This window comes from Panthera onca, chromosome B3 (assembly GCF_046562875.1).
Source record: "Panthera onca isolate mPanOnc1 chromosome B3, mPanOnc1 haplotype 2, whole genome shotgun sequence".
Taxonomy (NCBI): domain Eukaryota; kingdom Metazoa; phylum Chordata; class Mammalia; order Carnivora; family Felidae; genus Panthera; species Panthera onca.
Window position 1 is genome coordinate 110,121,244 of NC_138344.1, and position 27,944 is coordinate 110,149,187.

At 40.6% G+C, this 27,944-nt stretch overlaps 1 protein-coding gene across 3 annotated transcripts; it reads left to right on the forward strand.

Annotated features, from left to right (window-relative positions):
* Window positions 1-27: 27 nt before the first annotated feature.
* Window positions 28-27,844, forward strand: ZBTB1 (zinc finger and BTB domain containing 1). 3 transcript variants are annotated; one of them, XM_060620024.3, is made up of 3 exons: window positions 28-774; window positions 17,612-19,527; window positions 26,665-27,844. In XM_060620024.3, exons 2-3 carry the CDS (start codon window positions 17,630-17,632, stop codon window positions 26,699-26,701), a joined length of 1,935 nt encoding a protein of 644 aa, XP_060476007.1. In that variant the 5' UTR covers window positions 28-774; window positions 17,612-17,629; the 3' UTR covers window positions 26,702-27,844. The 3 variants fall into 3 exon arrangements, with proteins under 3 accessions (XP_060476007.1, XP_060476004.1, XP_078304282.1); XM_060620021.3 differs by lacking the exon at window positions 26,665-27,844 and having other exon boundaries at window positions 17,612-25,855; XM_078448156.2 differs by lacking the exons at window positions 28-774; window positions 26,665-27,844 and adding an exon at window positions 1,103-4,732 and having other exon boundaries at window positions 17,612-25,855.
* Window positions 27,845-27,944: the final 100 nt, after the last annotated feature.

The following is a 27,944-nucleotide window of genomic DNA, read 5'->3' on the forward strand; positions in this document are numbered from 1 at the left end:
CGGGCTGGGCGGGGTGGGGCATGGCGGGGGAAGTGACTCAAGGCCAGAGGCGGACAGGCCCATGGCAGGCGGAGTGGGGGGAGCGCGGGGAATGGGTGACCCCGGACCGACTGGCGGCGCACGGGACAGGGCGAGGGTGCCGGCGCCCCCAGAACGCCGGGGACGAACCGCGCGGGGAGGCCCAGCTGCTGAGCCCTCCGGGACAGGGGTCTGACATCTGGACGGAGTGGGAAAACAGCATCCTGCCCTTGGGGAGTCGGGAGGAGCCCAGTCCCATCCAGCTGTGCAAACAGGAGGAGGAGGAGGTCCCAAGCCTACCCTTGGGAGAGGGGCTAGAGGGGTGGTAAAGCCGCCGCCGCCGCGCCGGCCCCCGCGGTGCGGGTTGCGCCAGCCTCCCCGGAGCCCGACGCAGAAACTTGTTGCAAACAAACAGGCGACCGCGGGTGCCCCTAGCAGCCAGCGGCGGAGTGGGTGGGCGGGCGAGAGGGAGGGGAAGGCTGGCGGACGCCGCAGCGAACTGGTGGGCAGACCCGGAGTCGCCGCGTAAGCGGGGCCGGCTCAGTGCGGTGCGGCAGGCGCGGCTGTGCGGCAGCGGAAGTCCTTTGTTGCAGCACAGTCCCTGGCAGAGCCAGAGCCTCTCCGCGCAGCCCAGCCCGAACGCCGCGCGCCGCCGCCACTGCAGCTCGCGGCCCCTTCGCCTCCGCCCGCCTTTCCCGTGGCTGATTTGCCTTAAACTCCCTAAAACCTCCGCAGCCCCGGTTCCTGCTGCGGCCGGTGAGTATCTGCCAGTTGTGGGGCTATTTGCGCAACTTTGGCCCGGGTGGGAGGACGCGGGCCGCCGGCCTGGCGGAGTGCGGTGCCGGAGCGGTGCCGACCCGTGCGGGGATCCCGAGCGCTGAGGACGCGCCGCGAGGACCCGGCGACGGGCGGCTGCCGGGCCGCCTGCTCGATCCCGCCGTTCGCCCGCGCGCCTCGTCCGGGACCTGCGGCCTCCCTGGGTCGGAGGCGAAGCCCCAGCGGAGACTAGTTCCCAAATTAGTTACCTTCTTTTCCCTTTCTTTCTCTGCCTTTATTTTTTCTTGGGGGGGGGGAGGGGAGGGGAGGTGTAGACGGGAGGCGGGAGGACCCGGTTGATTGACGTGCCCAGAGCCCGCTTCTCTCAACTTACAGCTGCGGCTCCTCGGCGGGTGGGAGGGGAAGTGTCCCGGAGCCCGAGGCCGCAGACTTGGGCGCGCTCCGAGGGAGGAGGCGTAAGAGCCGTGCAAATTCTTGCCACGCTCTTTTCCACCCCCTCTTGCCGGCACACACGCTTTTTGTTCAGTAAAAAAGTAGTGGGTCTCGGGTTTGGGAATTTTCAATGGAAAAGATGTGTTTCCTGGGAAGAAAGTGCTTTCGATTCCAGTGGTGGGCGCTTGCTAGAAGTTCTGTTAGTGTTCTGTAAATGTGTTGGGTGTAGATCGGGAGTCGTTACCACTAAAATATGTAGGCTTGGGTCTGAGCTCAGCCACACTCTCAGCCTCCCTTTTTTACCTAAGCAACGTGTCCGTATGATCTGAAAGGTTGACATGACCTTTTCCAAATTGGGAGCGTCGGGGAGATGTTGATGAAAGTCCTTGATGTTTTCTGGGGACAGTAGGGCATTTGTATGTGTGTAATAATACTCCTAAATCGAGCTCCAGCGTGGTAGGTACGCGCAGATTCTCCATTGGCCTAAGTATATTTCCATACAGCATGTCTCAAGGCAGGAAAACTATTACAGGAACAATTTTCTCCAACCCAAGGACTGGTTCCAGGCTTTTTGAGGCGACTTAGAATCAGTTTCCGAGTTGAAGTTCAAGTCACTTTGGAGCAGAATTGGTGAAGGATGCAGGTCTCATGTTAACTTCAAAGCAATCACCACCTTCTTAGAAACGAAGAAATTAGATTCTATGAAATTTTATCAGTGCAAGTGGATATGATGGGAGAATTGGGATACAAAAACATGAAGGTTGAATGATAGCTGGCCATTCCAACCTCAAAACTTTTACTTTTGATTAACTTGCTGGATATCTAATAAAGTCTCAGTAATAACTGAATGGCTTTGGGAGCTAGATAGGGGCTTCCTCATCTCAGAAAATTGAAGCATAGTGGATGTGAAACTATTTTCAAAGATTAATAAAGACAGTCTCATGTAGAGCCTTTACTTTTAACATCTTATATTCATTTTAGGAGATTTCTCCATTATGACCAAGTTATCACAGTATAGAATAACTCAAGTTGAGTAGCCTTTTCTGAAGCCTTTCTATTCTTCCCACTCCAATGTGATGGCCTATTTTGGGGAAGTAGTGGGGGAGCCCTGGTGCCTCACTGTCAGAGGAAAAGAAACCATATTTAACCAGGACCTCAGCAGGGCATGAACACAGTCTCAGCCACTTGCTCTTGACCTTGTGTTTTGATTTCACATTAACGGCTAGATTTTTGTACTGTTTCCTTATTCTCTTCTTTTGCCAGGCTCTGGGGATGATAAGTTCATGGAGCTTTTTCAGAGTGTCTCTGTGTTCCTTGCAGCAGCATTTCATATCCTAATGTGCAAGAGAAAAGAAATGCCTGCTTTCAGGCCTCTCCTCCTCCAGCCAGGAAAGTGCTAAGCCTTTCCTATTAACCTTCTAGGCCAAGGGGGAGGAAACCCTGTGGGATACAAATGTAGAAAAGTGTCCATAGATTTTTATTTTTAAGCTGTAATCTGTTTTCTAAAAGAACTGAGGTATGTTTGAAAAACATCTGTTTGAGAGGGCTCTTTGGTCTGTATAGGATGTTTTCTCCTGTTGTTTTTTCTTGTGCTAATGTATTTTGCCCTGAAATATTGGCATTGTTATTCTTATGTACTTTCATGTGAACCAAATTAAATGTGATTCGTGCCTATTTTTTTCTCAAAATGGAAATACTTATTATAAAATCCATGCTGTTTGTAAAAATTCAGCCAATACTAAAGTACATAAAATACAAAAACAAAAATCATTTTGATTCCCACTCCCCAGAGATAATCACTGTTAACAGTCAATTCCTTGTTTAAAACAAGAGAAGGCAACATTTGATCAACTGTGCTGTTGTGTGTGCTTCAGAACCCTGCCTAAGGATGGCCTGTGATGATTCATGGCCTTATGTTCTCTGTTCACTACTCAGGTTGGTGAGAATTGGCTAGGTGGAGAAAAAGGGAATGTTTCGCATTGGACTGGTTTAAAATTCTATGATCAAGTAACAGACGTGAGCGTTTAAATATAACAGGGCTGCTATTTTAGGTTTGTCCTTACGAAGTACTTACTGTACTGTGGTAAGCTAGTTCTCACACTTTTTTCATGCTGATGTTGATGTCCAGCTTCTGATGGGTTGGTTTATACTGGCCAAACTCATTAAAAAAATAAAACAAAACCAAAAGCCTCATATTTGTAGAGAGTTTCATAATTTTGTAGTTGGAAAGGAGTGGCTGAATTTGCCATGAAGACCACTGCCAGGATGTTCCTGTGCTGATATGGCGAGAGGGGTTCCTCTTGAATAGTACCTAGAGGTAGCATGCCAAACATCAAGGAAAGAGAATTAGAACAAAGAAGGGGATTCATGGCTACAGTTTTTAGATGTGGCATGGAAGGAGATGGTACATATTTAATATAGATACTAACTTCTGTTTATGGCTTGTATGGTAACTACAGGAGCTCTTAGTCAAAGCCCAGAGTCATTTATGACTTAGCCTGGCATAGTCAAGAAGAATGCATGTGAAGTAGCTGATGATGCTCTGAAAACAAAGCCCCAAAGTAGTACATAGAAGTTTAATTACACCATTGGTTATTTGATAGTGTTGGGGACACTGGTCTTTTTACACTACTTTGAGTGTAAAATCATTTTCAGGGGCACCTGGGTGGCTCAGTCGGTTAAGCATCAGATTCTTGATTTTGGCTCAGGTCATGATTTCACAGTTCATGAGGTTGAGCCCTGCCTCAGGCTCTGTGCTAACAGCACAAGCCAACGTAGGATTCTCTCCCTCCTGCTCTCTCTGCCCCTCCCCGACTCCCACTCATGTGTGCATACTTGCGCTCTCAAAATAAGTAAATACACATTAAAAAATCGTTTTCCAAATAAAATTGGGAAATTGAAGTATTAAAGCACCAACCAGATTTTCCATTTGTTGTCTATGTGAGATACACATAATCCCTTTTAGAGCTAACTAAAGAGCTCCATCCCCACTGTATGTCTTTAGTATTGGGGGTGGGGGGGGCTTGCTCTGATGGACGGTGGGAGTCAGCAGATGGAAGAGGAGATGCGGAAGGGGCAGGGCGTTCTGCCTACAATGTGGGGCTATGTGAGAGTGGGTGACTGGGAGGCTTAGCATGTTCCAAAGGGGCACTTCAGTTAATAGTCATTGCCATGGAGAGAGTGTTGTCTGGTTTATTTATTAAAAAAATTTTTTTTTAACATTTATTTATTATTGAGAGACAGAGAGAGACAGAATGTGAGCAGGGGAAGGGTAGAGAGAGGGAGAGACATAGAATCTGAAGTAGGCTCCAGGCCCTGAGCTGTCAGCACAGAGCCCGACGCGGGGCTCAAACTCACAAACTGCAAGATCATGAACGGAGCTGAAGTTGGTCGCTCAACCACCAGAGCCACCCAGGCGCCCCGAGTGTTGTCTGGTTTATAAAAGCTGAAACTTAGGGCCCCGAAGCAAGAGTTCAGAGTTTGAGTCCCACATCCTACTTACAAGGTGAGCACCTGAATATCAACCATTAACATTCAGAAAATGAGGATAATAACAATACCTATCTCAGGATTGTTGTGAGAATCAGTTGTATGATGTATGGGAAATTGCTTTGTAAATTTTTGACCACTATATAAAAGCTGCCATGACTGAAATAATACAAAAAATTGGACACCTGGCTGGTTCAGTTCATGGAGCATGTGACTCTTGATCTCCAGGTCATGAGTTTAAGCCCCATGATTGTAGAAATCACTAACAACAACAACAACATTGAAGAAATTACTAACAACAACCACCACAAATTGATAGGCAAAATGAAATTTACCTTCTTCAACATATTCAATCAAGACTGATTGACTATTAACTAAATGCCAGGCAATCCTTAGGGCTCGGGATACAGTGATGACGAAGACGATGCCTTGATCTCGAGCTTACAGCAAAACAAAATTATATAATTGTAATTGTAATCCCTGCCAAGAGAGTGTGTTGGACACAGCATCCTATAGTTGTAGATAGGGGCTGTTTTAGAACAGAGGGCATCTGCATTTTGCATTACCCTAGGATCAGGAAAAAAATTCCCAAAAGAGTGACTGGACATCAAAAAGGTTCTAAGCAAAGGGAATCACATATATGAAAGCACGAAGGCCTTTGTTGTGCTAGGTCCTTTGGGATGAAGGGGAATCTTAAAGCTTAAATAGATTTAATGCTTAAAAAGGGAGTTAAGCTTCTTAGAATGAACATAGTTTTTATGATACTTTTTTTATTGGTTTCATTTCATGGACTTTTAATTAGATAAGAGTGAACTTTTCAGGGTTTTGGTTGGACTTAAACAAGAAAAATGGGGTTATAAGTGGAAAAATTGGAGACAGTACAGTTTGAAAAGTCGGGTGGATCTGCGGGGGGGAGGAAGCCTGGCCAGTACTTCCCGTTGTTCTAGAACTGCCTCTCTTGCTGCTCATTCAGCAGCACTTAGTGAATACTTACTATGTTGCACAGAAACAAGCTAACGGCCTTGTCTTCAGGTTGCTCCTCCCAATCTAGTGGGGAGACCTTCCGACAGACGCACAGATAACTGCGGTAGCCAGTTCTTACTTAGCATTTACTCTGTGACAGCCACTGCCTTGTGATAACTCTAAACACTAGGAAGGATTATCATCCCTTCTCAGATGAGAGAATTGAGGTACAGATTGCTTACGGACATGTTCAAGGTCACACACCTAATAAGTGGCAGAGCCGGAATTTGGACCCAGGCGATCTGGTTAGTCTGTGCTTTTTAACACCTACTTTATGTTGCTGTTCTGATGATTAAAACATAGCGTAATAAGTGCAAAATAAGGAGATGATACAGAGTAATATCAAAACCTAAAATAGCGGGAGAGGGAGGTGTTACAGAAGGCTTTCTGGAGGAGGTGATACACTGTTAGATATGTGGGAGGTTCAGGCAGAAGAACCAATCAATCAGCATGAGTAAAAATGGAGGTAAGAAATACATTCAAGAGGAGTGGGGGGACAAGCAGTTTTGTGCTGCTTGAGAATGGAGTTTGAAGCAAGAAGTAGCCAAACATAAGACTAGATGGGTGGGCATGGACGGCTCAGTATGCTTTGCTAAGGAGTTTTTACTTTTTTAGCCTGAGGATATGTGAAGGGAGGCATAGATGGTACGATTTGTGTTCTTTATGAATCGTTTGTTGTAATAACTCAGGAGTGATGACAGAGACCTCAGGAGGGCAGGGAAGGTAGGGATGGAATAGAGGAGTAGATTTGAGAAACAGAAAATTGGTGAGACTCGACAGTTGACTGTTAAGGGTGGGAGAAGTCCCAGGTGACTGGCAAGTAGCCTGGGTGATTGGTGCATGGCAGTGCCTGCTGAGACAGAGAATACAAGGGGGAGGGGCAGATTTAGGTGGGTCCCCAAAGCCACAGAGGTACAGATATAAGTTCTAAAAAATGAACCCTAAAATTACCAAGAATACCAATGCCACGTGCAAAAAAGTGACTTCCTGGTAAAAGCTGCCTTTTGCTGAGAAGCCTGCTGTTCACACAGTGCCCTCTAGTGGTCGGAAGATGCCATGTTGCCTCTTTAAGATGAACAGATCAAAATGTAGAGATGGCCTGGAGTAAATACTTTTCCTCTTCTACTTCTGGAGGGAGAGAGAAGTATTCCAGAAGCCACTATGTTCTCTTTGCTTTCTGTGTGGACAAATTTATTTCCTAGACCTAGGAACAACTCACTTACTCAGAAGTTAGTTGGTTGGCTACCTCACTTATCCAGTGCCCTGGCCAGAAACAAGAGTAATGGCAATTTGTTGCCTATGAGCAATCAAAATAGATGAAACATCAGGTCATGATCTCACGGTTCATGAGTTCAAACCCCACGTCGGGCTCTGTGCTGACAGCTCAGAGCCTGGAGCCTGCTTCGGATTCTGTGTCTCCCTCTCTCTGCCCCTCACCCACTTGCACTCTATTTCTCTCAAAAATAAGTAAAAACATTAAAAAATAAAATAGATGAAACAAAGTGCAGGAACTAAACCCTTATCTTACAGAACATTTCCCTTAGGTCCTCTCAGAAAATTAAATTATGTAGATTCAGTTTCAATGAGTTTTTGTCTAATTTCTTAACCCCTAACGGGTTGCAATGGTGGGCAGCAGGAGATCAGCACCCGTTTTAGAAGTGATAGCTGTTGGCTTGACAAGCAACACAGAATACTAACCAGCCAGCAAACCACAACCTCCAAAAGCACAACAGTTTGAGGCCATTTTGTGTAGGTGCAAACAATCCTTGCCAGTTTGAACAGCTGTGTTTTAGCAAAACACAACTGATGCAGAGCATAGGGCAGAGAGGTAGTTGGTGTTGCACTCGGGGTTGCAGAACAGTAGGAAGAGCCCTGGACCAGGATTGAGGAGATGGGGACCTTTGCTGTCAGCCACTACAACTGGAGGTGATCTTGAGTATGTCTCTTAACCTCTTAGGGCCTCACTTTGCTTTCTCATGTGTAAAGCATCAGGTTGAACTTGATCGCTTTGTAAAATTCTATGAAGTATGTTCACAATGATGACATTAATACTTAAGAAAAATTGTATTGTGCCTGACTGAAAAGACAAGAAGAAATTATCATCTCTGATTTATTTAAAACAAATTTTTTTTAAGTTTATTTATTTTTGAGAGAGGCAGAGCATGAGCGGGGGAAGGGCAGAGAGAGAGAGGGAGACACAGAATCTGAAGCAGGCCCCAGCCCCCGAGCTGTCAGCACAGAGCCCAGTGTGGGGCTCGAACTCACGGACCATCAGATCATGACATGAGCCGAAGTTGGTCACTTCGCTTGACCGACTGAAGCCACGCAGGTGCCCCTGGTCTCTAATTTGTATGAGAATCCCGTAAGGAGTATGATTATCCCTATTCTATAGATGAGAAAAGCAGGTTTAGAGAGGTAAAGATGTTTCCTCATAGCTAAATAAGTGGTAGAGTGGGTATCCCAACCTATTGGTGCCTGCTTCCTGGGCTCTTACTTAATACTTTCATTTACCAAGCATGCATTAAGTACCAACTATGTGGGACATGTGTGCTGGGCACAGGGAGCATGAGAGCCTTGAAGTCTCATCCTTAGCCTTTCGGGTTCAGTGTAGTGGGCATTGCTGTAGGGTACCTCTGTTAGTGTAAATGATAAAAGTCATGCTCTGGCACTGTTGGGACTAATGTAAAGCGCCATTAGGGTTTTAAAAGGCTTTAGGGTATGAGCACAGAACTGACTCACCATTTATAGCATTGTTTCTATGGGAATATGTGTTTCAAGTTCCAAAGAACTAACTTAAAAATAAAGTTTTGGAACATAACCCAGTTACAATTTCAGAACTTCCTGTGCTAAGTACTGAATTTACAGTCTAATAGCCAGCCAGAATGCCTGTTCTAAAAAGTGAATAAAATTGTCTAAACTTGATCGTGTCTGTCATGTAAGTGCCTTGAAGTGAAACTTTTTACCTTTGCGAGCATCTACAAAACTGGTTCTGCCTGGAAATTTCAAGAAAACCTAAAGAACTTCATTCAGTTTAAATTTAGAGATTGGACTCTATACCCTGGAAAATGGTATTCCAAGAAAGGATTTCACCAGGGTGACCTTATTTTTTACAGGTGGCAAAATCATAGAGGCCACGATCTCAGGCTCAAGAGTCACATTGCCTGTGTTCTCATCTCACCAGGTCCTCTGTGGCCTTACAGAAGTTATATAACGTTGTGCGCACACACACACACACACACACACACACACACACTCTTAGACTAGAGCCTGACCATTGATAGGAGCGCTTAGCAAGTGTTGGCTATTCCTATCGTTGTTGTGTTACACTTGTCATTCACTGTACCTTCAAAACCTCCATTTGCCAGTTTGGTGAAGTGTGCCTGTCTTCCGTCCCATTACATCTTCATGCTTTCGTGTGTGCTGCTCTGTATCCCTCTCCAATTATTTACATCCACCCTTGTGCAGATGCCTGCAATGCCTCTCATCTTATTCTCTATTTTTCTCTGTTCTACTCACTCATCAGGTCCTCACTCAAAGCTTCCACCTTTCCTAACGCCCGCTGTTGTAGTACAATCATGCTTTTATTCCCCCCTCCAACTCTTGCTGAACTTTATTCAGTTTGATTTAGTAATTATTCTCAAATTGTTTCTTGCTTTAAAATTTAACCCCTCATTTGTAATTAGTTCTATGTTGACCCTCCTTTTCCACCCTCTACCTCGATGCGTTATGCAATGTTAGGAATGTCGTAGATGTTCAATACACTCTTGATACCCTGCTTTATTAACATGAGAGAGCCCTTTTCATTTCATTTCAGGATTTTTAAAAGGATAGTCTATAACCCTCAAAGTAAATCCCTATAGATATATCCAATCATAGAAGACACGGAAATAGGTATGAGGAAATGAATGTATATACCTAAATGACCTTTGAGATCCAGAGGTAATTGTTAGTAGTTGAGAGATGGGGGCACTGAATCGAGAGTCTGATGCCAGACTCTGCTGCAGATTCTCACTGAGGCAATGCACGCTGTCCCCGGGGAGGCCTCCGTGGCCTATGGCACACATTACAAAAAGATGATTTGCTTTACAGAAGGAGTCGCTCCAAAATTAAGTGACTTTTTCAATCACTTTATTTTTTTAATTAATTAATTTTGGGGGAGGCGGAGAGAGAGCAGGAGCAAGCAAGAGTGAGGGGGAGGCAGAGGGAGAGAGAGAATCTTACGCAGTCTCCACGCCCAGTGCGGAGCTCAATGTGGGACTCAGTCTCACAAGATTGAGATCGTGACCTGAGCCGAAACCAAGAGTCGGACCCTTAACTGACTGAGCCACCCAGGTGCCCCTTCATTCAGTTTATATGCTTATTTATAGGGTCTTCAGTTATCACATGACTAAGGCGGAAGCAAAAGAAACTTTCGGCAAAACTTTTTTCCCAGTTTAAGAGATTTAGTGATGAAGGAAAAGTATTTCTGATACCTTCCTATGTCAGTGAGAAATTTACTGAAATAGCTTGCACAGTATAATTTAGGGGACACGTCTACTAGGTAAGACTAGATGCACGTATACAGCTAAAACAACATTACAGATGGAGTTCAGATGTGGGTAGTCACTTGTGCAAGAGTGCCTGGCCAGTAAATCCTGTGTGAGGGACTCATGCCCAGTCCTTGCTGAGTGTTCTTTGCAGAAGGGCACTTAGTGCCCTTTACGAGTGGTTCGTACCCCTTTGAGTGGTCATATGTCCTTGTTCTGTAATCCTAATCCTAGTACCTACTTTACCACAGTTAACTGTCCCCTTGATATACTGTTTAACAGTCAGAGATCTTTGCTGTTCTATGAAATAAGAATGTTGGATCAGATTAGAAGTCTCTAAACTCTAAAAATCTGTGAATATCTAAATTAATATGCTTACTGTGCTTGGTGGCTGTTTTTGAATTTGAGATGAAACTTTCAAACTAAAAATTTTAAAATCCAGCGTAAAATGTGTCGCATCACCTAACTTCTTTCTTTTCCTGGAGAACTGCATGCACACAGATCTCCATCTGGCTTAGAACTCTTGACTTTGGATCACATTTGAAGTTGTGCTCTCAGTCCCAGCCCTTGACTTCTAGCTGTAATAAATTTGTTTCACTAGTGATATAGCTAGTATATAATATAAGCAATCACAGATTCAGTTATAAAGGCAAGAAGAGCTAAACGCTCTTGCACTGTTGATGGGAATGCAAATTGGTGCAGCCACTGTGGAAGACAGATGAAGGTTCCTCAAAATGTTAAAAACTGAACTACCCTATAATCCAGTAATCACATCACTGGATATTTACACACACAAAATAAAAACACTAATTCAAAATGATTCATGAACCCCCAAGTTTATAGCAGCATTATTGACAATAGCCAAGATATGGGGGCAGCCCAAGTATCCATTGATTGATCAATGGATGAAGGCGATGTGGTATATATACACAAAGGAATAGTATTCAGCCATAAAGAATGAACTCTTGCCATTTGCAATGATGTGGATGGAGCTAGAGAGTATAATGCTAAGCAAAATAAGTCAGAGAAAGACAAATACCATATGATTTTATTTATATGTGGCATTTAAGAAACAACACAAGTGGGAAAAGGGCAGGGGGGGAAAGACACACAAACCAAGAAACAGACTGTCAATTATAGAGAACAAACGTTACCAGAAGGGAGGCGGATGGGGGGGACGAGTGATAGGTGATGGGGATTAAGGAGTGCACTTGTGATGAGCATTGGGTGATGTATGGAATATTGAGTCACTACATTGTACACCTGAAACTAATATTACACTGTATGCTAACTATACTGGAATTAAAATTAAAACTTACAAAAATAAATAAAAATAAGAACAGCTAAGATATAAGCAATCCTTTTATTTAAAACGTTTGCAAGCTTTACTATAATATAAAGTTAACTAAGTTTTAGTAGCATTATTAATATCAAAAAAACTGAAAGGAGAAAACTTATTTTGGAATTTGAGTAAAATTGTTTTTAATGAATTAAATTTACTGTAAATGAATGTAAAAAAATATTTTCAAAAAGGGGGTGCCTGGGTGGCTCATTCAATTGAAGGTCTGACTCTTGATTTTGGCTCAGGTCATGATCCCAGGGTCATGGGATTGAGTCTCATGTTGGGCTCCATGCTGAGCATGGAGCCTGCTGGAGATTCTCTCTCTCTCTCTCTCTCTCTCTCTCTCTCTCTCTGTCTCTCTCTCTCCCCCTCTCCCCCTCTCCCTTGCTCACTTTCTCTCTCTCTCTCAAAAAAAAAGAAAAAAAAAGAGCACCTGGGTGGCTCAGTCGGTTAAGCATCCAGCTTTGGCTCAGGTCATGATTTTGCGGTTTGTGAGTTCAAGCCCCACATGAGGCTCTCTGCTGTCAGCATGGAGCCTGCTTCAGGTCCTCTGTCTCCCTCTCTCTTTGCCCCTCCCCCGCTCTCTCTCCCTCTGTCTCAAAAATGAATAAACGTAAGAAAAGATTAAAAGAATAAGTGAATGAGTTTTTAAATTTTTAATGCAAAAAGTATTCTCAAGAGATAGATAACAAGCTAAAAGTCTCACAAGAATTTAGATCCTTCACCCCAGATTCCATGCCCCACCTCTCTTCTTTTTTTGTTTTTTGGTGTTGTTTTGTTGGTGTTATTAAGCCTTCTCAAAGCTTTTCTGTGTAATAGGTGAGGTGTAATAAGAACAAAGTTATGGGTACTAATATGTGAAGGATTGTTATTAAAAGTTACTCTACTTTTGGGGTGCCTGGGTGGCTCAGTTGGTTAAGCATCCGACTCTTCGTTTCGGCTCAGGTCATGATCTCATGGTTCGTGGGTTCGAGCCCTCCATCAGGCTCTGTGCTGACAGGGCAGAGCCTGCTCGGGATTCTCTCTCTCTCTCTCCCTCTCTCTCTACCCCTCCCCCACTCATGCTGTCTCTGTCTCTGTCTCTCTCTCTCAAAATAAATAAACTTAAATTTTTTTTTTTAAAGTTACTCTACTTTTTAAAGTTAGTTTTACTCAGAATGTGGATATTTGCATAATAATATTGATGAAACTACAATTCTAGGTCAGCCTAGAAACTGTAGTCGTAGCATGAATTTTGTTTGGCCTTGAGCTCTCTGAGGGGAAGGTAGGAATGTGAAGTGAAGACAGTGGGGTTCATACCCATGCCTTTCTGACCCAGAGTCCTGTGTTCTCTCCACAAGAGCATGATGCTCTCTTCCATAGAGAAGGTACTTTACTGAATACGTGTTGAAGTCACTAGTGTAGAAAAAGCCAAAATTCTCAACAATGTATCCCTGAGATTGCAGAATACCTGTGCTATTGCCGATTCTCAGTACTTTATATAGTGCCTGGTGCCCCAGAGCACTCAAGGAATATTTGTTGCATTGACAAACGCGCGTTCAAATGCTGTTGGTGCTCTTGTTCTGGTGTAGTGTTTATATTAACACGGATGCATTTTTACTAACTTCACTGAATCTGATTTTCTCTGGAGAGGTGCCCATCATATTGGTCTTGGATGTACTTGCAACAGTTTTGGTTGCTGGCCGTAAAACTGCTTTCCATTTGGGGCGCCTGGGTGGCTCAGTCGGTTGAGCGTCCGACTTTGGCTCAGGTCATGATCTCACGGTTCTTGGGTTTGAGCCCCGCATCGGGCTCTGTGCTGCCAGCTCAGAGCCTGGAGCCTGCTTCGGATTCCGTGTCTCCCTCTCTGACCCTCACCTGCTCATGGTCTGTCTCTCTCTCAAAAATAAATAAACATTTAAAAAGAATTTAAAAAAAAAAAAAACCCTGCTTTCCATTTAGATTAGAAGAGGTCTTGGAACTTTTCAGCTCTTTTTTTTTTAAAGTTTATTTATTTATTTATTTATTTATTTAGAGAAAAAGAGAGCACAAGCAGGGAAGGGGTGGCGGGGGGCAGGGGGTGCAGAGAGAGAATCCTAAGCAGGCTCCTCGCTCTCAGGGCAGAGCCCAACGCCGAGCTCAACCCCACGAACCATCAGATCCTGACCTGGGTGGAAATCAAGAGTCGGACGCTTAACCGAGCCACCCAGGTGCCCCTAATGTCTTTATGTCATTATGTTAAGCACAGGATATGAAAAACCTGCACGTCTTCACAGATTAACTGCTGGCGTTCCTCCTACTAGACTACTGTTTGGAAGGAAACCTTAAGGTTAGCTGACTAGTCAAACTTAGCTCCTGCTGCTTAGAATATGCATGACCACCACCACCACTGCCGTGTTACTTCCGTTAGTTATCACCCATCAAGAACTTTACACATTGTTTCTATGAATCCTTGTATGTGATATGTTATTTGACGTATTATCCACTTTGAAAGTTCGGGAAATTTGGGGCCAGTGAGGGTAAATAAGTTACCAAAGGCGGCGAAGCTAGATTGGAACTCAGCTCTCTCTGACGCAGAGCCTGTGTTCTTTTCCTTGTACCGTCCCGTCCCGTCCCGTCCTCATCGACATTTCATCCCTCTTCCGTGCAGGGCATTCGTTATCATCCGGAAGAGTTTGTTTCATTTTTTAACAACTCTTATTAGGAGAATTGTTTTGAGATAACATCTGTCCTTCTGCCCCTTTCTCTTTATTTTTCATTAAAGTTATCTATGAATCCTACAAAATGACTATAGACCTAGAAATCTCATCCTATGGTGCTGCCACTCTGGAAAACAGTATGGACTTTCCTCAAAAAAATTAAAAATAGAACTACCCTACGACCCAGCAATTGCACCACTAGGTATTTATCCAAAGGATACAGGAGTGCTGATTCGAAGGGGCACATGCACCCCAATGTTTAGAGCAGCACTATCGACAATAGCCAAAGTATGGAAAGAGCCCAAATGTCCATGGACTGATGAATGGATAAAGAAGATGTGGCATATATATATATAATAAATATATATTGTGTGTATATATATATAGGGTGTGTATACACACACACACACACACACACACACACAATGGAATATAACTTGGCAATCAAAAAGAAGGAAATCTTGTCATTTGCAACAATGCGGATGGAATTAGACTGTATTACGCTAAGTGGAATAAGTTAGTCAGAGAAGACAATTATATGATTTCATTCATATGTGGAATTTAAGAAACACAATAGATGAACATGGGGAACACAGGGAAGCAAAAATAAGATAAAAACATAGAGGGAGACAAGCCATAAAAGACCCTTAAATACACAGAACAAACTGAGGGTTGATGGGGGTGTGCAATATGGGTGATGGGCATTGAGGAGGGCACTTGTTGGGATGAGCACTGGGCGTTATATGTAGGTGATGAATCACTAAATTCTCTTCCTGAAATCATTGTTACACTATATGTAGCTAACTTGGATTTAAATAAAAAAATAGAGAGAGAACAAACTGAAGGTTGGTGGAGGTGTGGTGGGTAGGGGGATGGGCTAAATGGGCGATGAGCATTAAGGAGGGCACTTGTTGGGATGAGCACTGGGTGTTAAGTGTAAATAATGAATCATTAAATTCTACTCCTGAAACCAGTACTATGCTATATGTTAACTAGCTTGACTTTAAATTAAAAAATAAAAATAAATAAATAAGTCTAAGAAGCTGTGAGTTCAATAAAGTTAAAGCTTCTTTACAAAAAAAAACTCCTCCTATAAAAAATGGGCTTGGGGTCAACGTGTGTGTGTGTGTGTGTGTGTGTGTTTCTCACCCTTTGAATAAGAGATTGTTTTTGGATTTGTTTTATATAATTGTTATTGTTACATAATTTCGTATCCTTTGTTTATTTACGTGACTTTCCATCCTGGAAACTTACTCATTTTCTTCTACAGTCTTCGTTCATTAATTTAATTTTTAAAGGCCACACGACAGTGAATTTTAATTTTAGGTAGTAGATTTACCTGGGTTCACTTGCAACTCCCTTACTACCAGACATTTCAAATTATAAATAACATGTTGATGGATATCTTTGCGCATATATTCCTTTTTGTATTTAGGTACATACTAAGCATGCTTCCTCATTGGTTATAGATACCTGACTTATAGAAGGTTGAAATATTGTGTCTATTGACATGCTTGATTTGGCTTACAAAAAGGTACGATGGTTGCAATTTTAAGAAGGCGCTAGTCCTCATGATAAGCCACCGTCTTTTTACTAGACTCACTAGATGCATATCCCTGACTAAGCAACTCTGTGTCATTAGGCAGGAAGAACAGGAAGAAGGAGGAGGGATGGGTCTTTAGGTAGTGGGGAAAAGGGGTATGTGATCGAGATATGATCTGTGAAGAACAGATAAAAAGCAAGTGGAAATAAACTGTAGATACCTCTTAATTACCATTGCAAGGATTGAAGGGTTTGGGGACTGGAGAGTGAACATTTAATGTCTCTGAACAGCTTGTTAAATGTTCTTTTTATGCTCAGGTTGTATAGGAACTTGTTTTTAAGTAGAAGATAGTGAAGTTTATGTATACAGATTAAAAATTGAGGCTATGGATTGAGCGTCCGACTCTTGATTTCGGCCCAGGTCATGATCTCACGGTCATGGGATTGAGCCCTCCTGTCAGGCTCTGCACTGAGCTTGGAGCCTTCTTAAGTTTCTCTTTCTCTCCCTCTGCCCCGCTCCGCTCCCCTGCTTGTGTGCACTCTCCCCCCCCCCCCAACTCCCCGCCCCCATTAAAAAAAAAAATTGAGGCTAAAATTGGATCTTATTTTAGTTTTATAATATAATGGATAGGGCTTCTAGTGCTTTTAATGTTTTTCTCTCCTTTACCCAAGGTCGACTCACTACATTAATAATATTTATAGTGGGGGGGGCGCCTGGGTGGCTCAGTCAGTTGAGCATCCAACTTCGGCTCAGGTCATGATCTCGCTGTCCATGAGTTCAAGCCCCCCATCAAGCTCTGTGCTGACAGCTCAGAGTCTGGAGCCTGCCTCAGATTCTGTGTCTCCTCTTCTCTCTGCCCCTCTCCCACTCATGCTCTGTCTCTGTCTCTCAATAATAAATAAATATTTAAAAAAAAATTTTTTTAACCTACAAAAATAAATGGCCAATAAATGGCCAATTTTGTATCACCTATAGCCCCCGCACCCACCTCACTGGATTTTTTTCAAGCATAGTTTAGGGTACATCACGTCATCTATAAATACGTTAGCGTGTTTATCTAAAAGATAGGGACTCTTTTAACACAACCAAAATACATTCAACACACTTAAATATGAGCAGTGATTCCTTAATACCCGTTACCTAAGTTTTTAATACTCTGTAGTTTAGTTTATGAACTTTCAGTTTAAGTTGTTATTTTATTTACTTTCATTGTTTGTATCCGTCAGGTACTTTTAAACTTTTTCCTTTCAAATCTAGTAAATGTTATTCCCAACATAGTTTGAGGAAACCAAAGTGATGGTTTTTGTTTTTGATACCTTAGCTTGGGTTTCCTTTTTTAACAAAATATTTATTTTGAGAGAGACAGAGCACGAGCATGTGAGTGGGGAAAGGGCCAGAGAGAGAGAGAGAGAGAGAGAGAGAGAGAGAGAGAGAGAGAGAATCCCAAGCAGGCTCCGCGCTGAGGGCTTCGATCCCACGAACCATGAGATAATGACCTGAGCCAAAATCAAGAGTCAGATGCTCATCTGACTGAGCCCCCCAGGTGCCCCCATTGTGCTTCTTAAAATCAAAGTGGGAAGCTTGAATAAATGGCTATCTTCATCTTCAAATTTAAAAAAGCATTCAGGTATATATTATTGAGTTTTCCTACACTGGAATGGAAAACTATGTATACCTTTGTTATAATAGCAAAGTCACACAAGTCACAGAGTGTGATCAAAATTACCCTTCAGGTGCTTTCTAAAGATACCTCGTCTGACTTTACTATTTTTGTTTTACATAGGTCTCTAATTAATAGAAGATGGCAAAGCCCAGCCACAGCAGCTACGTCCTTCAGCAGCTAAACAACCAAAGGGAATGGGGTTTTCTCTGTGACTGTTGTATTGCAATCGATGACATTTACTTCCAAGCACACAAAGCAGTTCTGGCTGCCTGTAGCTCCTATTTTAGAATGTTTTTCATGAACCATCAGCACAGTACTGCGCAACTGAATCTCAGCAACATGAAAATTAGCGCCGAGTGTTTTGATCTCATTCTGCAGTTTATGTATTTAGGCAAAATCATGACTGCTCCCTCTAGTTTTGAGCAGTTTAAAGTGGCAATGAACTATCTACAGCTGTACAATGTTCCTGACTGCTTAGAAGACATACAGGATGCAGATTGTTCCAGTTCCAAGTGTTCATCTTCTGCTTCTAGCAAACAGAACAGCAAGATGATCTTTGGGGTAAGAATGTACGAAGACACAGTGGCTAGAAATGGCAGTGAGGCCAATAGGTGGTGTGCAGAACCCAGTTCAACCGTAAATACACCACATAACAGAGAGCCCGATGAAGAGTCTTTACAGTTAGGTAATTTTCCGGAACCACTGTTTGATGTCTGTAAAAAAAGTTCGGTGTCCAAATTATCTACTCCAAAAGAACGCGTGTCACGACGCTTTGGACGGAGTTTTACCTGTGACAGCTGTGGATTTGGCTTTAGCTGTGAAAAGTTATTAGATGAGCATGTGCTAACCTGTACTAACAGACATTCGTACCAAAACACAAGATCCTACCACAGAATAGTGGATCTTAGAGATGGAAAAGACAGTAATATCAAAGCGGAGTTTGGCGAAAAGGATTCTTCTAAAACATTTTCTACGCAGACGGACAAATACCGAGGAGACCCGAGCCAGGCGGCCGAGGATTCGACTTCAACCCCTGGAAGCAGAAAAAGTAGCACCGTGGAGTCTGAGCTAGCCGGCGAAGAAAAAAGCAGAGCTGCCGAAAGGAAAAGAATCATTATCAAGATGGAGCCAGAAGATATTCCTACAGACGAACTGAAAGACTTTAACATCATTAAAGTTACTGATAAAGACTGTAACGAATCCACTGACAACGACGAATTAGAAGATGAACCTGAAGAGCCATTTTATAGATACTATGTTGAAGAAGAGATCGGTATTAAAAAAAGTGGTAGGAAAACTCTAAAACCTCGGATGTCAATAAGTGCTGAAGAAAGAGGAGGTTTAGAAAGTATGAGGCCCCCTAACAACAGCAGTCCAGTACAAGAGGATACCGAAAATGCGTCTTGTGAGCTGTGCGGACTCACAATCACCGAGGAGGACCTGTCATCCCATTACTTAGCCAAACACATTGAAAATATCTGTGCGTGTGGTAAATGCGGACAGATCCTTGTTAAGGGCAGACAGCTTCAGGAACACGCGCAGAGATGTGGAGAACCCCAAGATCTGACAATGAATGGCTTAGGAAATGCCGAGGAGAAAATGGACATGGAAGAGAATCCTGATGAGCAGTCAGAAATAAGAGATATGTTTGTTGAAATGTTGGATGATTTCAGGGACAATCATTTCCAGATAAACAGTATCCAAAAAAAGCAGTTATTTAAACACTCTGCCTGTCCTTTCCGATGTCCGAATTGTGGCCAGCGTTTTGAAACTGAGAACCTAGTGGTTGAACATATGTCTAGCTGCCTAGACCAAGATGTGTTTAAGAGTGCCATCATGGAAGAAAACGAGAGAGATCACAGACGAAAGCATTTCTGTAATCTGTGTGGAAAAGGATTTTATCAGCGGTGCCACTTAAGAGAACACTACACTGTTCACACCAAGGAAAAACAGTTTGTCTGTCAGACATGCGGAAAGCAGTTTTTAAGAGAGCGTCAGTTGCGACTGCACAATGATATGCACAAAGGCATGGCCAGGTATGTCTGTTCCATTTGTGATCAAGGAAACTTCAGAAAACATGACCATGTGCGGCATATGATTTCTCATTTATCTGCCGGTGAGACTATATGCCAGGTCTGCTTTCAGATATTCCCAAATAATGAACAGTTGGAACAGCACATGGATGTTCATCTGTATACATGTGGAATATGTGGAGCCAAATTTAATTTGAGGAAAGATATGAGATCACATTATAATGCCAAGCATTTGAAAAGAACATAAGTGATTTTCTACCGTACTCACGTTTAGTTGATAGCAGACAAAACACCAAAGCAAAGGATATGAGCTATTTAGAAATTGATTTTATAAGATGAATTGTTGGAGAAAGATCTCAAGGCCCTTTTACCTTTAATATTTTTGTTTAGGATCTTAAGTATCTACATTTTAGATGTTATTAAATGTTTATCATTTTTGTTATTTCTTCATAGAATTCTTTGATTTTAGTTTGTTTTAGCTATGGTTAAAATTACTTTTCAATGTAGACTACAAGTGGTTGTTACCCCTTCAATGACTATTAAACTTTAGTTTTTTTATCATAAGGTGATGACTTTACTATTTCTATGTGGGTTTTTTTTTTTTTTTTTTTTTTTTTTTGTAAGGTTATCCTGTGAAATTTTAAATCCAACATCATTGGCCGTTTGTGTTTATTTAAAAAAACTTTTTAAAGTAATTCTTGGAAACTATCTCATTTGCTATTAGCTTTTTTTTTTTTTTTGTAAGTTGAACAGTGATTTAGCTACTGTTTATTCCCCCCCTTTTTTTTTTATCAATGAAATCCATATTCTTTAATTGACATGCTTGTTAGGCAGGCTAGGTGCATTGACTCTAAACTTGAAGGTTGACATGGGCTCAAACTTGGCCTAAAAAGATTGATGGACCTAAGGAAATTCCTATAAATGAATATTTCCTATAATTGATAAAATATTATCATTTAATAATCACATTTAAAACTTATATTAAGTGTAAAATCCAATGACTTTACCCCACTTGAGAAATTAGTGGGGACATGTCATTTTGTTTTGTGATATTAAATTTAACTATGATAGTTAATTAAAAAGACATATCTTGTATTCATTTAAAATAATTTAAAATATTCTGATTTCTAAAGTGTATTAGTTTATCAATTATTTTTGTTTATAAATAGACTTTAATAGCTCTCTAGGAATATGACATCTAAAGGAAAATGATTTTTCATCTTTAAAATTACATACTTTTGGAACTTAACTTTGAGATTTGAGAAAGCTGCCATGTATATTGATAAATCAAATAAAATAAAGAAATCAATTACAAACCTGGTTGTTCTATAAAAGTAGAGTGTGCAAAAAAATGTCTTGTGTTTTATACTAAGATTTGGAGGAAATGTGTTGTGGCAAATTGCAGTTTATCGCCATGCTTTATTACTATTTTTTTCTGTAAAGGACTGCAAAATTTGAGGACTATAAAATAATCACAGAGCATATAAGTAGAAATAGCTTATCATTTTTAGTTAAAGGAGTATCATTGTTAGTTGTTGCTGGCACAGGGTCTACATTGAATTACGTGTGAATTAAAACACTGGCACAGCCGACACACCAATAACCACATCTACCGAATAGAATGCCTTTTAATGTGAATTACTTGCATTGTCATACCCTTCTCATAACGCAAGGGATTTTAAGTGACGTCTGTATTTAAACATATAATTCTGTAATTATGCACAGTAACTTAACAGCATTGCTCTTTTTGCTTACATCAGATTTTTAAGCTATGCAAGTCCTATTTTTCTATACAATTTGCATACAAGGAAAAATTGCCAAGAGAATTGAGACACTGACTAACACAGATCTCGCTGAAAGAGAAGGAAGTACTGGAGCACAGTGTGAGCTCGGAGATTTGTGGGGATACAAGTAAGAATAGGATAAGTAAGAAGAGGGACAGTGCAGGCGGCATGTGGTATTAAAATAATGGGAAATAGAGACGGGGGAAATACACTAATAGATAAACAGGAAGTTAGGAATTTTTTTTTTTTTTTTTTAAAGCCACATAGCAGAAAAAGCAGGAAAAGTGATTCAGCTGAGTCTTGGACACAGTAGTTTATCAAGGAATTAAATCTGGAGTGCCACTTGAAATATGGTGTATATATTACTGATAAGAACCTGATAAAAGCTCTGTAACAAACCCAGAGACCGTCAGAGGGTTGCGTAACGAGATAAGATAAACTCAGCAAATTTCCGAACTATTGATAGAGTATCTCAGTGAACATAATTTTTAGGGGGAATCACTTTTTTCCATGATCTTCACCAATATTGATTGCAGTGGCTTCCCACCATTAAAGAATAGGGTGGTTTCTAAATACTCCCGTGCTGTAAAAAAGGATTGTCTATTCCATTAGGAAAAGGGAGCGTTAATTTAATGTTTTGACATGGACCGACAGCCAACAATTTGCAAGCAAATATATAAACATTGAACATAATGTCTAACTTTACATAACTGAGAAGTTTATGGTTTCGCGAAGCCCCACCTCACCATGTGTCCTTCCAGTTCCATATTACTCAGAACAACTTTTGTTTTGTTTTGGAACCAGCTATAGGGCAGCACAGGCTCCTGTGGGTATAATGTACAAATTTTCCTCATTAAGGCAGAGAGTACATTTAAAAGCTACTTGCCTCTTACAGCTAAGGGGAATGAAAAATGGCTGACACCTCTCTCCAACCCAGTTTCCTCTGACTTCCTTCCTTTCCTGGGGTTACAGAGCTGTAACTCCTTGCTATTGCTTCTTGCCCTCCGTGCTGTGAAGGCAATGAATCGAGGTTGTGGAAGCTACCTTCTCCTCCTGCCTTTTACAACTTATGTAATTAGGCTCCGAATCCAAAAATGAAGGGAAAATCTAGACAGATAATCTGTGGAATCTTGTGTCTCATAAACAGAGTCTTGCTTTTAAAGGGCTTTGTTCTTCAGCAAGAAATCTTAGAGAAATTGAGTCCGTGCCTATCAAAGCTTGTCACCGGTTACGGTGACAACTTGGATGTTTATAATTCTGTAATAAGCACCACTAAGAATCTCAGATTAACGAAGCACAACAGGGTGGCAGTGCAGTAGGACTCAGAAATCTGACTTAATCTCACCCATATTTTTAAAGTAAAACTATTGAGGCAAATGACTCTCATGGCGTAAAATGGTACAAGGCTAGTTTAATGTATGAAGTTCGAATGTGGACAAAACTTAGAAGAAAGAACAGGGATTCTAGGGGCTAGTTATAGAACTAAAAGAATTAAAATAAGGACAAACTTTGCTAGGGCAGTCAGAGCACCAATCAAAAGGAAAACTAATAGACTGATGTGAAAAATCGTATTTAAGTGCTGTAGTTGAAAACAAAAACACGAACGAGATGTAGGAGTTGAATAAAATATAAACATTTGGGATTGTCTTAGGTGAGAGTAGAGATTGAAGTACTTTGGTAGGTTAAAATAATACTGATACATTAAAATAATTACAGCTATAAAATGCCTAGTGAAACAATTGCTGTGAACATGCCAAGGATATGCCTAAATGCTTGAGATAATATACTCAGTTTTCTATTCTAAAAAAGTAGGAAGAGAAGCTAGTGACGGTTGGCAACTTTCTCCCTGGTTAAACAATACTTGTTCCTCTATACCACAAGTTAAGGAACTTCCATATATACTAGATCTCTGGAAAAATCCCCCCTCATAATCAGTTTAACAGTTAAAGTAAACATAAAACGTCATTGTTAACAAAAAGGTGAATGAGTACCAACCAAAAGAAAACCCAAATGTGTATCGGTACACGTTGTTGGGAGTAAAGAAGTGTGGCGTGTTTCTTGATTTTTAATGGGTTTTGTGAGTTAAAATTAATTTGTTTTCCATGAATCTCCTTGATCAGTTCCTCATCTTTCCTCACCGGGCCCCACCTCCTTTGTAACCAATGTTTGTCTGTGATAAATGCCAGCGTTCCTCAGGCAGCGTAGCAGTACAATGCCTAGTCCCCCAGGGTGCCAAAAAGCTCTGTGGGGACATATCCTTGGGGAATGCCCCCCATCTCCTTGATATTTGAGGTGTAGGGAACGGGATGACAGGATGCATGCCAGCAAAGTGAAGCAAGTAGGGTGCTGTTGGGTGTTTAAGAGCATGAAGATGCCGCCCAGATTAGGAAGCCCTTGATCCATCCATCCTAGAGCTCTCCCTTAGTAATCCTGGCATCCATTTACTTAACGCTCTTTATGCTCCGCCAAGTGCTTTACGTGCACAATTTTAATTAAGCCTCACAGCCTTATGAGGTAAGTATTCTTTCGATTTTCCAGATGGGGCACTGAGGGTCACAGAGACTTGAGTATTTTTCCCAAGATCACACAGAAATTAACCACAAGAGCTAGAATTGAGCCTAGACCTATTTGATTTCTACATGCCTGTACTTAACCACTCAGCCACATACCTCACCTACCAAGAAGTACAAAGGAGGCCCTTTTCAGCCTAGGAACACGTGTGATAAAGCTCCTATGAAACTCTGTGCTCCATGTTGCATCTGTGATCTGCTGTGCCTGGTAAGGTACCTAATGAATGCATTGAATAATGTGGAAACGTATCAGTTGGACACGAAACTTTTTATTTGAATGGGTCACATTCAGAGTGATGTTTTAGAAATAAATCCTGACTATTGACATGTTTTAATTTTCCTTTATTTAAACTTAAACCTTTAGTGGTATAATCAGCCATTTGGGAAGACCCATTGTAAGTGCCCAAGTAAAATTTAATTTGAATTCCACTTCTGTACTTCTACTGTAACTTTTTCCCCTTCTATTTTCCCTATTCCTGACCTTTATGTTTTCATCTCCAAGCAGTCACCATTTTATTGGTTATGAGACTGATGAGTTGAATAATTCCAGCCATTTGAAAGTATTCCCAAGAAAAGCCAGGACCCCAGAATAACTAGTGTCCTCTTTTTGCCTTAACAGATGATGTGGATAAGAAAATTTTCATGTCTTTGGCTAAAAAACAAAATTCTTAATTGGCATATTGTGATTGGTTTGATTACAGAGTGATGTAAGTTGGCCTAAAATCAAAAGTTGGTTATTCTCTTTATAGTTCAATTTACCAAAAATATTAGTGTAAACTTATAAACACAGTCTTACTCATAAAAGAAATGAAAGACAGTTTCAGGAAACAACAGCTGTTTTTGCACGCTAACCTAGCAGCAAGCTTAAAAAAAAAAAAAAAAAAAAAAAAGAACAGTTAATGGTTTAAGTGAAACCATCCCCCTCCCAATCTAATCTGATTTTAACTTGATACGTCTATTGCCTGATTTCTAAAAGCTATACAATAGGTTTTAGTACTACCGTATTAAATGTACTACTTTAATGGTCTTTCTACCATCTGCCAAATGTTATTTTTTGAGTGAAGAGAATAAGATGGTGAAGACTCATGGATGATGCCTTTATAATTACTCAGGTGGCCCACTTTCATTGCCTTCTAGCAAACTCAAGCACATACTACTTGGTAACATATCAGAAGAGTCTTATACTAAAACCAGATGAAATGTAGCTACTTATAAATTTATATGCTGGCAAGAAGCAAAGATGCAAGGATTTAAAATGCAAGGCCTTTTATGTCTGTGAGTACCGGTAAATACAAACTAAATGATAATAGCTTGTAAACATGCTAGTTTTGAACCAGTTTATTGCCGCTTACATATTTATATTCAGGTGCTTAGTTGACTTTGTCATTAAGAAGCTTAAATCGTTTCTTTATATCCAGGAGAACCAAATCATTGAGGTCCATTGGTAGTGACAGAATTGTTCATCCTTTCTATCAAAATCTACCACAGATCACTAGGGGGCAGGAAGCCATTAGAATTTCTCATTACGTTACTCATTTGTTGACAAAAAAGGTGGTGTAAACATTGTAGTGCAGTACTTGGCTCTGAATCGAATGTATCAATATACTCATCATCATTGTGACCAAGTAAGACGTCACAGGAAACTCTCAGGCCGGGGGATGACAAATATGTAAAAGACATTTCCTTTCAGAATCAGGAATATTAACAATTTTATGTGAGAAAACTTGCATGACTCTCTGTACTTACCTATGTGAGAAAGGAATAGTTTAAAGAGGACAGCCTAGGAAGCCCCCACTTAAGCTTTATTTCAGAAGTTACTATGTTGTTTTTATTGTACTTAATACCAGTCAGAATCAGCAAAGCTCATTTTTGGATGACAGAAATAGAATTCCATCCAGATTATGAAGGCCATCTTTTCTTTCAAATGCTTATGCATTCCCTGATGTGGGAGAAAATATTTTAAGAGACAATCTCTTTTTTTAAAAAAAAATAGGGTAAAGCATTGTTGCAAAAAATACAATTCTACCCAGAATCACTGAGGCAGTTTAGGAGAGTTGTGAACTGAGGAATTTGAAGGAAAGCTCCTTCTCAGCGTTCATGTGTGTACTTTATTTTTGTTTGCAGAGTGTGCAACATTTAATATTTGAAGAAAACAATGTCAGTGTGATGGCTGAAGGCACTCAGTAAAGAGAACATGAACTTTTAAATTTGTTAGATAGATCTTCCAATCAGAGATTTGCCATTAACAAGTTAAAATGCATCGCGTGGCACCTGGCTGGCTCAGTCAGTACAGCATGTGGTGCTTGATGTCGGAGTCATGAGTTCAAATCCCGCCTTGGGTGTAGAATTTACTTACATAAATAAACTTTAAAAAAAAAGGTTAAAGCACATTGTAAAATTATTTGATTTGAATGAAGAAAGAACTCTTAACTGCTTCCTTTCTCCCTACTTTCCTCTACCTGGCTGACCTCTTACTCTTCATGTTGTGTGTGTCCTACCCATTCTAGCTTAAATCACAAGAAAAAAGGTGCCCCTAAAGTTGAAGAATTGTATTAGTAATAAGAACACCTTGTATTTGAAGGGTTCAATGAGTTACATTAAGGAAGAAATTAAATAAATTTAAGTCCCAGGAACTATGCTTTTGCTTCCATTCTTTGTTCTCGTAATATTATGCTGGCCTAGTACCCCAAGCCATGAAATTCTGACCTAAGAATTATGTTGTATCTTGTAGAGCAGTCAACTTGTAATATTATTTTTCTTGAGTTTTGTCTTTTTCTGTGTGGCAGTGGTGAAATAGGGCCTTCTAAACCTCTGGAGAAGTGAGATCTGAATTTGGAGAGGACATGGGGAAGAATCAATCTTCAACAGATAATCTTTAAGTCCAGACCCAGGAATATCAGATCTGAAGTGACACCATCTTTTCTGTCTTCCTGACAAACCTCATCAATCCCAAAGGTTCCAGTTTCAAGGATCCAAGAAAACTCAGTAAAGATCACTTTGGAATCACTTTGCTGTGACAAAATTGATTCACGGTGACTCTCCTAGTATTTGTGGAAAATCTGCTAAAGTAACAGAATATTCATATGGCATCAGTGGTTAAAGCTACACTAAAATGAGACTTTATATGCTAATTATCTTCCATGGTCCCTTCTAAAATAAAAGGGGTTGCTAGGCTACTATAAATATATTATAAAGAGATAATAACGTATCTGTGTAAACACATATAATCCTAAAATTAAAATAATCTCAATCACAGTTTACATATTATGAAATGTAGTTAGACAATTAAAAAAATTACACTCCAAAATCTACAGTTTAGAGTATAAATAAAGAGATGTGGGTACAGAGAAAAAAACAATGAGACCAATTTTTTAACAAGAAAAGATAATCTACTTTTTACTCGTTGTAATGTAACATTTGCCCTTCCTCCTTTTTCACTGTATATACTCGTCACAAACTTGATTATTAATATTAATGAAGCTCCCTTTAAGCCTGTTAACTCAAAGGAAAACCAAAGTGGTTATTACTTCAATAGTAGATTTTCATAAATCACAGACAACAAAAAGAATGTATCTTAAGACACATTATTTTCTTCTGAATTTAGCAATATAACCTAATAAGGTAGAATGAGTTTCTGTTAAATATTTATTCTCAGTATTAACATATAATACCATATTTCTCAGCTTTCAAATTTCAAGATAAAATTTAACTAAGTATTGAGTGAAACGATTGATGTGTTTGAAAAAAAAAACAAAACAAAACACCTTTCACCGGGAAATGAAATGTTTGAGGAGATTTTAACCTGGCTTCAAATACTTTGTTTTATATATATATATATATATATATATATATATATGCTCATACACACGTTTCTTAACCATATGAATCTTACAGCCATACTATTTCCTTATTGTGAGATACTCATAGTTTTATTTTTGTTTAACTGTCTATCCAATTCATTATTTATTATTATTGTTTCTTATGCAATATCCTGATGTTATATATTTCCAGAAATGCTTATTTTGCTTTTATGCCTATTTCTTCAAATGTTTTAGTAAAGAATTAC

Bases quoted from the DNA above. Each gene is read 5' to 3' on its own strand.
- ZBTB1 (XM_060620021.3), top strand. From the start codon at position 17,630: ATGGCAAAGCCCAGCCACAGCAGCTACGTCCTTCAGCAGCTAAACAAC.